The sequence below is a fragment of the Tiliqua scincoides genome, chromosome 1 (genome assembly GCF_035046505.1).
Source record: "Tiliqua scincoides isolate rTilSci1 chromosome 1, rTilSci1.hap2, whole genome shotgun sequence".
Taxonomy (NCBI): Eukaryota; Metazoa; Chordata; class Lepidosauria; order Squamata; family Scincidae; genus Tiliqua; species Tiliqua scincoides.
In genome coordinates, this window is record NC_089821.1 from 255540455 (window position 1) to 255554931 (window position 14477).

The following is a 14477-nucleotide window of genomic DNA, read 5'->3' on the forward strand; positions in this document are numbered from 1 at the left end:
GGCACGGCTGCATCAGCACTGAAAAGTTGGAGAAGGTTGCTCCCTAAGTAAATTACAACTGCCTTTTGAAATTTAAGTTCTACTAATGAGGCCCTGCTGAAAATACAGGATGTGGAGGTGTAGGGTCTTTTCTGTGATAGCCCCAGAACTCGGGAATACTCTCTCTCATGGAAGGCCTGTGTGACTCCCTCTCCATTATCCATCCACAAGCAGTGAAGAACTTTCTTTCCTGTTGTATTCTCAGAATCTGAATATGCTAGCCTGCTTTACCTTATTATTTGAGTATTGTTATTTTATATTGCACTGTACTCCGGAAATCTGTACAGAAAAATTACAATAACATAAAATGAGAATTGTGCAAGAGCAAAGCCATGTTCTGAAGCAGCCAATGATCCTTTACTGTAATGAGACAAAAGACCGACATTAGTGAGCTGTTAACAGTACCGTCCATTAAAAAAAAAAAAAGCCCCAGAGAAAGAGTAGCCTGCAAAATAAGGTCCCCTTCCAAAGCCCCAGTGAGGGCACTACTGGAAGGAAGCTCTGTCTCTTTCTCAGCTTCAGAGATTTCCTCGCCTCTCAGCACAGGAAGTTGTTGTAGGAGCTCACCTGAGGGAGTTCCTGTTATGTAGCCTGGAGTGGTTTTGTTCAAAGGCAGTTTTGGAGAATGATGTCATCTTGGATGCACCATAGTAGTAATTCTACCGATGACCTGGTTGCAGCCTCCAATGTTATTCCAGCCCCTACGGTTTGCTGTTTTATCACAAGGAGAGGCCGAGCGAAAGGAAAAAAGAAGGGAGCAGAATAATTTCAGAAGGGAAAAAGAAGAGCTTCCAGATTTCCTTTGGTTAAATGAAGCCTTTTCCTTTTCCATTTTACATTAATACACAGTTCTGGTGTGTAACAGATGTAGTCGGTGCGGATGCGCTTGGGAGACAGCCCATAAAGCACCTCAGGTTAAAATATGAACTAGGACGATCAGTTTTAACTGTTGAAAAGACTGAAATCCCCTTTGCTGAAAGGAATTTGCCCTTTGTCCTCTGGATAAAGCTGGGGGGGGGGGGGAAAGAAAAGTTTAGCAATACCCAGCATAGTCCATGAATAGTCCAATGGATCAGCTATCTTCAGTGTAAACAATATATACTTGCATTTACAATAAATATTTACATTCCATATTAATTGTGATTATTCTTGCCATGCCCAACTTGCCTGTCACCTAATTATTTCTGCCCTGTTTGTGGATTGTATGTTTTCAGAGTTTGGATGGAGATGTTTCCTTGGTTGCTTGGCAAAGGAAAGCCAACTCTGCTCTTCCTTGGTAAGACTTTTGTTAAAGTTATGAAAGCCTCTCACCTTTCATGTGGAAAAAGAAGGCTTCTACCTGTACTATTGGAGATGCTTGTGGCTGTGACACTAGTGAGCCCCTCTCCTGTAATCTTCAAACTGCAGTCCTCTGCATGCTCACTGGGATGTTACCTACATTGAGCTCAGTGGAAGTTACTTTAGATTCCATCCGTACAGGATCAGGCTACAAGACCGTTCAGAGCCTGCGAGTGTGCAAAGGCTATAGATACAGGCCCCAAAGGGACAGGATTCCTGAAACACATTGCATCTGTCCTCCAGACACTATCTTATGGAGTATCTGTCTTCTGAGTACATCTCACAAAACCTTAAATAGATTGGAGTTACATAAGCAAGAATTACTTCCTGTTCTCCCCTAGTGAACTGAAGGAAGTATTGCTGCACCAAATACGAATCAGACACATACTGAAATGTCACTGGTGACAACTCCTTAGCTCTGGATCAGTGGCTCTCAACCACTAGTGGTACTCAAAGTGGTATCTGATGGTACTCAAAGGACTCTGGACACCTGTTGCCAGGCAGCAAGACAAGGAACATGGCACAACAAACAGTGGTGGAAGGTTCAGCTCAGCGGGCAGAGCTCCAAAGCAGCTTTTCCACACTCGAAAAGCCCTCCCATTCACCCTGAGCCTCTTACTGGTGTTTGTTGTGCTGCATCTGGCCTCCCAACCCAGTAGGAACTGGTTACTTACAGTTACTTCCTGTGGTGCTTCAATAAGTGGATCATGTGAAGTGGTAGGGTGGGAGGCAAACGTTGAGAACGACTGTTCTGGATCTCCTTTCCTTTGGTGTCCCTTCAAAGCTAGAGCATCTCTCATGAGTAATATTGCTGTCTTTTGCGACAGGAACATAGCAGTCAAAGAACAGTCCAAGGATAATGTAATAATTTTTCCATTTGAATATTCTGAAGTGTCACATTAAATCTTTCATTGCACTCCCATAGTAAGTTAGAAATTTAACCAAACAAAAACAATATTTTTTTTAAAAGGGAAATCTCTTTATTTTTATGTAAATATCAGCATTGGGTGCCTGATGTTTTTCCAACACTTGGAGCCTATCATACCAAATTTCTTTATTTCTCCATGTAGCAGAATCCCTGGCACATCATGTACCAATGGCACAACTATCACTGGTTTTAATGGACAAGGGAGGACAACAGTTGGCGGGCACAATGCATTCAAAACAGCTTCTTGGCAAGTCCCTTTCGAAAGGAATCTTTTCAAAAGAGCACATCCACCCTCTTGCATACATCACATTTGTCTCAGATGGGGATTTGCCCCGGACAAGGGCAATGGAACTCAATTCATGTAGCATTCCTAATACAAAAAGTTTCCAGCATGCCTTTTGGTGCAGCCATTTCAGCACCCCAAATCGGAAAACACTTATTTGGAGTGTTCCTTCTCCTCCTTAGGAGGGATTCATAGTGGCAATACACATTTCACTGATGGTTTCCAAAAGAAGAAACCAGCTGGCAGTGATATCTAGGAGAAAATAGCATTTTCAGAACTAAGAGCCTATCTAAGCATGCAACAGCAGCACAATCCTAGGCATGTATACTCTCAAGTCCCAATGTGTTCGATGGGGCTTATTTCCAGGAAAGTGTGCATAGGATTGCAACCTCACTCATGTAGTACAGGGATCTTGGACCTACACATTCCTTTTGGCAGCTGGGATCTGCATAGCTCAATTCATCTCATTTAAATTCTAAAAAAACACAACCTCATGTACGCAGAAAATTAGCTTGCATCAGTCTTCCTCATAAATAAACCATTCTTTCCAAATACAGCTTGGCTAATTTCCAAGCCAGGTCAAATTAGGTCTCCCCAAGAAGAACACTAAGAAGTCTGAGACTTCTCCAAACAACCCACAACTTTTGCATGTAGCATGGGATCAAAGAGGTTTGTGAGTGCCCATGATCCCTTGGGACTTGCAAATGCTTCATGTGGCTAGAACCCCTCAGACCTCTCCTGATCTCACAAAGTTGTCAAAAGGCAGTCAGGGGAAGCTTGCAAGCCACGTCTATTCTGGGGTCTCGAAGTCTAGATTTCTGGAACCTAAATAGATCAATGGTTCTTTCAGAGTGCACAGGGGACAGAAAGAAGCTGAACCCCTTGTCCTGGTGAACAGGAACAAAACAAAGCATTCAGACCCAAAAGCACCCCGCTCACAGTCTGAAACAGTACAGCCCACATGATTTATCATTTCATCCAAGATCAGCCCTAAATTATCTGTGTGAATATGTAGCTGCCTAGTTAGTTTTTTTTTTTTTTTAAAGCATAATGTGTGTCCTTTATTCAGCATCCTATGTCCTTGGTCCATGTTCCATTACTAAAGCAAACATCCATCTGAAGGAAGAGACTTCATTCTTTGTAGTGACTTCAGCATGTAATCCACTTGAGGTTAAGAGTTAGTGCTTTAAAAAAAAGAAAAGAAAGGATATGGTCCAACAAGTACCAAAATAATAGACCCAGGATTCTTCCCTTCCATCTGAGAGACAATATGAAACCATTGTGAAGTTACATGAAAGGTAGGCTTTGTAAAATTTTAGCCCACATGGCGATACACACATTACATGTCAAGTTGTGCAGAAGCATCATTGTGCAGAAGTAGTTTTTTGAACATATGTTAATAAGTTATTCTTTCCAGGAATAACAGGAAGAATAACTTCTCCCCATTCTCTCCCCTCCCCTCCCCCCGCCACTTCAGGTGTATTTAGCTTAGGGAAGAAATATACTGATATTAAAAAAAAAAAAAACTATGTTCAGCTGCAATGTACAATAGGAGCTTTACATTTCCACATAAGAAACTAATAAACACAAGGTCTGTATTCTGTTTACATCAAGTCTTCACAGAGGCTGGAGCTAGATACGATGACAACCACAGAAATGATGGGTCGATCCTCTGTTGAATTCCCCCTTCCGTGCATTCCCCACCTTCAGAGGCTGCCATGAGTGTGAAATGCATATGAGGAAATGTATGAGGTGATATCACCACATCACACATTTCTAAAACAATACAATGTGGAGAGAGGATGGGGAGCTTGGACTTGGTTGCTGTTTCCAGGAGCAATCCTGAAATCAACACCGCATCTAGTTCTGGCCCAAAGAGCACAGCTGTCAGTACCAAGTAATGTAATGTCAAATTTAAACTGGGGCTGCCCCTTCTTGCCACTGAAATTCAAGTCTCAGTATTATTGGCTCTTTGGAACACTATTTTTCCACTTTCCACCTTTATTCGCCATAGTTGCTTGAGAGATTCAAACTTCCTTAAGATGGTTGCCAACGAACCAGAGCTTGGGCAGATGGCACAGGAGGAGCTTTCACTTCATTAACTCTGCCCAGTCGACAGGGGCAAAAAAGGGATGTGATTTGATGTCTTCAACTCCACCCGCTCCAGCACCAAGACGCTCCACAGAATTGAACTGCAAAAGCTGAAGATAAGGTATGGTTACAAAGAAGTACATTTTGGGGACTAAAGTAGCAGACATAGCAAATTGGATCTAGTATAGCAGAACAGCTCAGGAGACTGGATTCTCAGTAGCAAAGAGCCGATGGACTACTCTTACACTGTACAGTTGTGAATCAATGTATATAACCAATGTCGTCCATAAAGAGGTAAGTTTAGTTGCTTAGAAAGATATGGGATATTTTTTGGCCCCTCACAGACTATTTGTTATAAACCTGTTGACTCAGACAGGACATGGAGTGCTGACTGTCTCTTCTCTATCAATGGATATGGGTGAAATTTTAATCGCCATTGCAGTGATGACACCGGAGTGGGAAAGAGGGCTGACCATTACGGCATGAAACCACCCACCTGGAATGGCTCCCATCCCACAATAAGAATTTAGGAATCAACTCTCAGTGTCAGTTCAATTTTGAGGCTGATCATCTAGCAGGAAAACCACTTTATTAGGAACTTCTGTTTCTTTGTCTGTCTTTTGTTCTTCTTCAGAGGCCTTTAAAAGCACAGACCAGTTCCATGAAAGCTGCAGGGTGATTTTCATGTTGGATTTGCCTGACCCCTGAGCCACACATGAGGATAAGCAATACCAACTGCTACAAGGGAAGCCAATTACCATCAACTTGGCAAATGTACACACCACATTTGTGTAACGACCCCAGGCAAGTTATTACATAAGCTCCTTAGGTAATGAATTCCACAGCTGAAGTGCTCTTGGTGGTATTTATTATCTCACTTACACCCTGGTCATCCTCCAAAGTACTCAGAGCAGCTTCCATATGGTTCCTAAAGGGCCTCCATCCAGGCAGTTTACGGGACTTCAAGCAAAACTACATCATGGGCCTTTACGTTGCTGAAGTTAGAGAAGTCTTTAGGAAAGTCTTGGGAAGTCTTTCCTAAGTGTTTACAAGGAGGGAAATGTACCTTCCTGTAAATTAAACCCATTGCTTTGGTTGCTTTGCTCAGTGTGCCAACAGATCAATTGTACTTTCTTCTGAGATCATTTAAAATAATTATCTCACCTTTAATTTTCCTTTGCCAAAATTAAATCCAAAGAATTCCTTCAGATACTAGTTCTAACAAAATGCCTTTGGTTCCTTCAGTCTGCAACTCTTCTTGGAACATTTTCTTCTAGGTTGTCAAAGTAATTTCAGGGCTACTGAATATCATTTGATTCTGTGCCATTCACACTAAAGCATACAGGCCTGTCTTTTAATACATGCATCTGAAAGGGTTACTCACTACAGGGAAATCCAATAGGCCAGAGCCCCCAGACTCATGTACCTGTGTCAGGAAATTCATGACATGCAATGAGAAGTGGCCTGGAGCTGAAAATGACTTTCTGTTAAGAGAAGCTAAACTAGCTAATGTGGGACACGCATAGAACTTTAGATATGTACTGGGGGGAATCTGGGTTTAAATCCAGACCCGGTCATGAAGTTCATCAGGTGCCCATCAACAAGTTGCAACTAGACTACCTGACCACATAGGACCGCTGTAAAAGTAACATGAATAACACCCTATGTATGCCAGATTAAGCTCCATGAAGTATGAGTGAGTTAGAAAAGAAATTTTTTTTTTAATGTATACAACCTGCAGTTAATTCAACCTATGATTTCACTGGCTTTTTACTTTCACCTTGAAAATATGCACTGTCTACTGTAACCCCAGTAGATCGGCAATAATAGTTGGGTTATGTCTCCCCCAAGGCAGACTTCCTGTTTGCTGGGGTGACAGGGACACTAGGGAGGCAGGTTCTGAGTTGGAAAAAGGTCAGGGCCACACATGCCTATAAAAAAGGCCCCAATATAAAGTGCTTGGTCAGTGCCAGTGATGAGGTGGCAGCAGCAGGATGCAAGTCTGAAGGCTCAATCTCCACAGCCACTGGAGGAGGCAACAACCCAAGGAGGCTGACCTGTGGAGCGGAGGTGGAAGCAGGTATGCATAACCCCCTCCCTCTGGAAGCCAATCTGAGGCAACAGGGGAAGGATCTCTAGGCTAGGATCCTTGCCAGGTGATGGAGAGGGATGACCCAAAGTCCCAGCAAGAGGGCACCATAAGTACAGCAAGAGAGAAATTCCTCTCTCCAACCTGGACCAGAGCCAGGAGAGCCTCACACCCTTGTTAAGCTTCACTTTAAATAGTATCTACCCAACTCTCCAGTTCCCAAAAGGGCACTCCACACCCAGCGTGGCAGCAGATCCAAGACTAGCAGAGAGTGTACATCCAATGGGCAGTACCAGCCAATCTGTTTCCTGATTAATGATCCTGTTATAATTCATGTATCAGCCAACATGTGTGTTGCTGCATTCACATGTTAACGTTTTCAGGTGTGCATTTAAATAACATATGAAGAGGCCCTGGAAACCCTTTGAAATTAGGGACAATCTAAAATGATTTCTAAAGAAAATGGAGCAGTTGATTGCTAAAATCATTAAAAAGTAAGCAGCTTGTTTACTCGGCACAGAAAAACTGACAATATATTCAAACAGAGGACTGAATATATATGGAAAGCACAGCAGATTCTCTGTATCTGCAGATTTTGATGGAGAATGATCACTTGAAAGGGAGCAACCAGCAAAGAGGCATGAAAATATTTACCAAGGATAAAGAGCCCAAGTTTACATTTTGCCATCTTATAAGACTGTCACATTCTAAATACACAGTTCAAAAGAATAATTTCGTTTCTGTTTCCTCTAAAGGGCCGACTCCAGTATAATGCAATTTCCTGCATCCAATTGTCATTTAGGGGTATTCACTCTATTTTCATTTATTTATTGGATGCATGTCTTCAGATGCCTACATCCAATCATCAAAGTAAGAAATTTTTCCAAAAATGCATATCTTAAGTTGGCTCCGCCACTTAAAATCTCTTTAACCTCATGTGGTAAAGATAAAGTCAGATAGCAAAACAAGCCTCCTTTGTGAATATACATGAGCTGGTAGATAAGCAGACACAGCCATTGTCGCTCTGCCATTCCCTGGAAATATAACAAGTGACAGCAGGTGGGGAAGTTAAGTGCAAAGAAATGTATGTTCTGAAGGTTTCTCTTTTGCAAGAAGAGAACTTTAATCTTGGAAAGCAAATGCAGAATAAATTGCATGAGATCTGCATGGTTAGAAAAACACACTCGTCATTATGCCAACTGGGACAGCCTTTGAGAAACATGTTGTAGACAGAATGTCAGTTAAGAAACCTTTAAGAATTTCACCTGATCTTGAGACAATCAAATATACACAATAACTTTGAACTATACAGAACCTAGCTGGGTAAAAAAGCGATTTAAAATGAGGTCACTGGTTTGGAAGCTGTGTCACGAGACAGATTTGGCAGGCATCTGTATACAGTTCCTCTCCTAGGCATTTTGTGATGGGCTGACCCAAAGCAACCCTGGGGGGGGGGGTGGAAAAGGAAAATCACAATGACAAATGACTAGCCAGGCCAAGAGCCTCTTTTTCCTTTTCCTGACAAAGCTTCCTCAAAAATGAATGGTAGTTTCCTTGGACAGACACACAACAGAAGGTTGATTTACTAGCCAATGGGGCAGACCCTTCAACCCGAAAGTCACCCAAGTGCAGTCCAGGGCTGGAACACTTCCTTTTGGACACGGGTAGCTTTGAACTTGGAATGAGGGAAATAGCAAACAGCCTGCTTAAAGCTCTCAGAGGAGTTGAGTGTGCTCAGTGGTCATTTAATGGAGCTCTCAGAGAGGCCAATGGTAAAATTCCATTTGCTTTCAACCAGCCTGGAAAATGCAGCCTCCTCTCTATGAGGTTAAGTACTGGATGGAGTTTCTCTTATGATTCTAATAGCACACGAGAATAAATTATTACACTAATTCTAGTACAAACCTTTGGGCTTGGGCCACTCATATCAGGGGATTCTATCAAAGATCCAGCACACTAAATCGTTGGGTTTATCTCCCTGATTGACCACGGTAGTGCAAGTTTTCTTACACTCCATCCTCAGTAATTTCTTAACCTCTCACCTAGATGAATCAAAACAATTAAAAGAAATTCAGCATCCCCTTGCTTTGATCAGCTTCAGGATAAGTTTGATAAAGGTGTGGCCTTTTGAAACTATATGCATTTCTAAGGTTATATGAATTTTGTAGACCACTGTCATTCATAATTTTTCAACCCTTGCCTATTTTCTCAAAGAAAAGGAATACATCGACTTGCTTCTGTTTGTTTGTTGAGATGCTGAACAAAGATAGAGAGATTTTGTGATGGGAAGATGTACCCATTCATCTCCACCAAGACAACCCACAGACTTCCAAGCACATTTCCACATTTCACTTCATGAGAAGCTCCCCAACTTGTTTTAATACGTAGGCCTTCCAGGAGAAGATGAGGAAGCACAATTCACCCTATCCACCAACCAAAAGATAAGAAGTAATGCAGGTGGACTCAAGGGCCTATGCTTAAGGTCAGAATTTAGCAATGACTATAAGAGAAGGTCAGCTGCCAGGTAAACTGGGGGTCTCTCATCCATTGGATTCTTCACAGACATCTCCCTGTCATGCTTTAGATACATAAGGAAATGTCTTCTCCAGCATGAACCTCTCCAGACCGTTTAATTCTGCCAAGGATGCCCTGCTCCCTTGGGAAGTTAGACTGGAAGCATCCGCTGGAGGATCTATTAGAGGGCAGGGCCACAGTGAAGAACACTGTCTTCCTGGAAGCCCATCTGGCTCAGTCTCCAACTACCTTTTAAAGCTATGCAAAACTGCTTCTTTTTGGAAAAAAGCATTTGGAAAGGTATGAAATAAAGTCCATTCTACACTGACGTAATCAAGCTTTATCTTTTCTGTAGTCATTGTATTTTACGATGGTTTTATTCTTTGTTTTAAATGATGGCTGCTTTACTGGCTTTGGAGCCTCACTTGGATCAATGATATGGAGAAAAGCTGGATGGAAAAGAAATGAAAAATATAGCATCTCCCCTTTCAGTGCAAGAGATAACCTTGGGACTTCATTTGTGCCAGGGCTGAGGTTCAAATCTGTTTTCAGTGGGAGGACATAAACCTGGGATATATGGAGTAACAATGGAAGAAAGCATTCCTGAGCAAGTGCAGAGTGCATGTCCTTCAGCACTGACTACACAGATCCCTGTATATTAGCAATTAGAAAGAAGGTTTTTCGGATAAAAGGGTGAGTAAGGGTTAAATTTGAGCCCTGCAATTTCTTTTGCTAAAAATTAAGCCCTTGCTGAACTAGCTAATTCCTACCATTCCTTTATTACACAAAGGCACCTTGAACCCGTTCTGTGCAGAAGCTGTACACCAAGAATTACATTTACAACACAATCCTAAGCTGCTATGTCAGCTCAGAGTGCTGTAAATTTGCCGTAAGGCAGTTTGCAGTTACTTGTGAGCCAGGCATGCTGCCCCAACAGCCTAAGCCAGCCTGCCGGCACTGCATTCAAGAACAGTGCTGGCCAGCACAGGTAAAGTTGCACTGGCAGGTGCGGGAGCAAGGGTAGGATGGCAGGGAGGCAGCATATCTGGGTAAGGAGGGCAGAATAGGAGGAGCATCGGGCCCAGGAGGGGGCAGGATTGGCAGATCCTAATTCCCTTCCTGTGACCAGGCAGCACAACAAAGGGCTTCCCAGATTTGCACCATCTAAATAGTTGGTGCAGATCCAAGAAGCCCCATAGGGACTGCTGGGGCTTCACTTGAGGTAAGGGGAAATATATCCCCTTACCCCAAGGTAAGGCCATGTGGCCTGGCTCCACCAGCGCAGCTTAGGATTGGACTGTTATTTATACACCAGTTGCAGCATATAAGGAAATTTATTCGACAGGCATCAAGGATCTAATAATTCCTGTGAGCGAGCCCAAGTATTTCTGTACATTCTGGAATTATCATAGTTTTCTTTCCCACTTACAGCTCCCCATCTGCACAGGAAGCAGCTATGAAGGGTTGCCCAGGTTAGCTTTTCAAGCAGTGTAGGGACCTGAAGTAGGATGTGTGTATTTGGAAGCCCCAGTGCTTTCACAGAAGGTCTTACGAGACCCTCTGAATCCTTCCCATTGAAAAGGGATCTATCTGAACTAGGGATAGACAACTGCAGGTCTGTGGGCCACATCAGGCCTACAAGGACATTTCATCTGGTAGCCAACTTAGCCCTGAATCCCAAGGACCACCACCACTCACTTGCACTCTGGGTACTTCAATTACAACCTGACACACAGGCAAAGGGCTCTTTTCTACACAGTAAGAACAATTTTGGCAGAGCCCTCCTCTTATTACGTACCCCATCTGCTCACTCCTGGGCACAAGCCAAGTCACAGGGAAAGACTACCAAGCAGCTGAGGTGCATGACAAGAGGAGGGGTTTGCCAAGTCCTCTGTCGCTGCTCACATTGGAAAGTAAAAGGTTACACTTGTTTCCTACAGCAGGCCAAACAACATTCACGGTGCCTGTTAAGGGCTGGAATTGCCATCATTAAGCAGGAAGTGATGTCATTAAACAGATGATAGCCAGAAATAAGCAGTTTGTTCTCCCACAGAAACTCATTAGCTGGAAATGACAGAAGAGAAAATGTGCAAATCCTGATCATATTTTCAAGATATGGGAGGACCAATTATCATGGGGACCACCCTTTCAGCAGCACTTCTTATGCCACAGCATCATTTCACAGCTCAGCAGTTGACAGGTGGTCTGAGAAGTGACACACCTTGGCAGAAGTGGTGCCACTGAAAGGGCAGCCTATGTGATAATTGGACTCTCCCAGCACCTCAGCAGCATCTCCCTCTTTCACAGTTTTTGTTCTGCCCGTTACCCAGTATTCCTTGCCTTTTGAGGTCTCCTTCTGTCTCTTCCTCCCAGAGCCTTGGCAGAAGCAGCACTGCTGAAAGGGAGGTGCTGGGACAGCTCAATTATCATGAGGTGGATCTTCTGGGGGTCACACCCAGCCTGTGGGCCTTGTGGGCCTAGGTTACTGAGGGCCCAAATCCTATCCAACTTTCCAGCACTGGTGCAGCCTCAATGCAGACCCGAGGTAAGGGAACAAATGTTCCTATATCTTGAGGAGGCCTCTGTGACTGCCTCCCCATCACAGGAAGCAGTGCATACCCCATTGGCACAGTAGTACCGGCACTGGAAATTTGGATAGGATTGGGCCCAGAGTCTTGTTCCAGCTTGTTTGGAAGTGAATCAGTTGGCAAAGTCAATACTGCTGATCCTTCAGCCCTGAATCAATTGGAAAAAAAAAATGGTTCTTAAAAATTAGAGGCTGAGGTCTCCACCCTTGATGCAGGATATCCGACAAACTGACTCACATGTGTGGCTCCGTGTTTTGGGGATGAATCTATAGCTCAGTAGCAGAGTTTACGAGCAGAAGGTCCCAGGTTCAATCCCTGGAAAGAGGAAAGACCTCTGAAGCCCTGGAGAATTACTCCCAATCAGTGCAGAATACTGGAGCAAAGGTCTGGCACAGTACAAGACAGCTTCCTATGTTCATATACACACATTCTCTAGGAACATACCTGCTGTAAGAGAGATCTTGCCTCCTCTGAGATATGTTCTGGCACATTCAAACAGGTGTGGGAATTTATTCCTGCTGGGTGACACTCCACCAGAGTCTAAAAGGAAATACAAGAAAAGAGACATTTGCACAGCTTCCTACAAGCCTGGGAGTCATTACGCTGGGCACTGCGCTCCATCTCATGCGGTATTTTTATGCCAAGGGTCTGTGCACATTTAGTTCAAAAGTTGTGCCATATTCAGCAGTTCTGTGTGCAAGGACAGTTACCAGTAGAATTTAATCTATCGCTACTGAAGTGAGAAGATTCGAGCTCTTCACCTCCTCTCCTCCTCCTAAAATGTTCTGCTACTCCTTTGCAGGCATGGGTCTATTCCTAGAAAGAGCACCGGCAGAATACGCATCAATAGATCTGCTGGCTCAGAGGGCTCTGATCTCTCACTTGATATAGAATCCTCCTTCACTGCAGCCCTTGCCCATCTGCCAGCTCATAAGAGGGGAGGCTCCATTTCAAGTGGCAGGCTCTCCTTTTGTTGCTTGAAATGTAGCTTCTTCCTGCTGACAGATTTGCAAGGGCTGCTGTGGGCCTGCCAACTCAAGAGGAGTCCAGTGCAAAGCTGGAGCCCTTCAGTGCACAGATTTGATGTTCAGTTCAGACAATTTCTAGGTTGCTGTGTCCGGCCAACTAAGCTCCTAGACCAAATCCCTCATTTTGCTGCTACATTCTTGCCTTATCTGTTTGCTGCCTTCCTGGAGGTCTGCAAAATTTGAACATTATAGGAACATATGTAAGAAGAGAGTTCTGAACATAAGAGTTAGGAGCATAAGAAGAGCCTAGCTGAACCACATCAAGGGTCATCTAGACTAGAGTACTGTTTCCAATAGTGGCCAGCTGGGAAAACTCACAAGGGTAAGAAGAAGGTAAGAACTGCCCCTCCCCTTGATGTTTGCACCCCATCAACCAGTACGCAGAGTTAAAATATTCCTTGTTCCTGTAGATAACGTTTTCAGAGGGAACAACCACTTTTTACTCACTGCTTCATCCCTCGTAATTTTTTGTGTGTCTTGAATATTACCAGGATGACCTGTTTTGAATCTAATTAACAGTGTTGGCATTAATGCAAGTCCTCCCTTTTTATCCTAAGAACCAGATATACAGTGATAAAATAATAGCCTAATGGTGCAATATCAATTACTCTAAACACATTCACCCGATGAAGAGTTTGTAGGTACAGGTGGGGCCTCGGTATCCACAGGAGATCCATTTTTGGACCCTCTGCTGATACCAAATTTTACAGATACTCTTATTTGCAATCTTTGCCCCATTAACCCCTCTGAAGGGGACTGGAGCTGTGGTCCAAAGTCTGGAGACCAAAGCCCAGGGAATAGCCCAGAGAGGCGAAAAAACACCACGTCCAGTTTCCAGAAGGAAACCAGAAGTAACTGTTTTTCACTTTAGACATTCTAAGGCCTGGGAAAGCCATCTAGGGGCTTCCTTGGTCCTTCCCTGGGCCTTAGAATGCCTTAAAAGGCAAACAATCAGTTCAGGTTTTCCTTGCAAAACCAGAAGTGGCGGATTTTTTTGCCTCTGCGGGTTATTCTGAAGCCCAGAGAGGCAGTAGGCAGACATGCTCTGCCTCTCCAGGCTTCAGAAAGTCCTCTGGGGGGGTTAGGTAGAGCCAAGTCTGGCTCAATGCAGTCCAGGGGGCCCACGTTGAGCCAGATCCACAGATGTATAATCCACGTTTAAACAGGTTCTGCCTGTACTAAAGTTTGCATCCTGCATTCTAAACTCTAATAAATCCAATTTTTATAAAAGGTATTGCTTGATTGCCTCTAGGTTTCTAGTATATGATGTGTCTCCATTGCTTAAAAAAAAAGTCAGCACTGCCTACCTTCCCTGTAAGGAGTTCGAAGAGAAGGGCACCCAGACTCCACCAATCGCAGGCCTCTGTTTCTTCAAAGACAGCTCCAACTTCTGAATAAAAGAGACATTTGCAATTAAAATTCAAAGGTCAGGTACACCTTCAAACCTGTACTTACAAGGAGATTCTAACGCTGATGGAGCATATCTGAGGATATTAAGCCCTTCAGCCACCCTACTGTAGGCTGTTTTTTTTTTTCCTCCAGCAGAGTCACACATCTTTACAGACAAAATAATTTGATC

General features: G+C 43.6%; 1 protein-coding gene across 2 annotated transcripts in view; it reads right to left on the reverse strand.

Moving 5' to 3' along the window:
- Positions 1 to 2334: 2334 nt before the first annotated feature.
- The window catches only part of RPS6KC1 (ribosomal protein S6 kinase C1), a 144322-nt gene continuing 132179 nt past the window's right edge, over positions 2335 to 14477 (reverse strand). The window contains exons 14-17 of one of the 2 annotated variants that reach the window (XM_066619078.1): positions 14206 to 14288; positions 12315 to 12410; positions 4647 to 4789; positions 2335 to 3772 (exon numbers count right to left, since the gene is read on the reverse strand). In XM_066619078.1, the coding sequence (XP_066475175.1) occupies positions 4679 to 4789; positions 12315 to 12410; positions 14206 to 14288 (290 nt within the window). In that variant the 3' untranslated portion in view covers positions 2335 to 3772; positions 4647 to 4678. Of the gene's footprint in view, positions 4790 to 12314; positions 12411 to 14205; positions 14289 to 14477 lie in introns of both variants that reach the window. The other variant, XM_066619068.1, reaches the window with a different exon arrangement.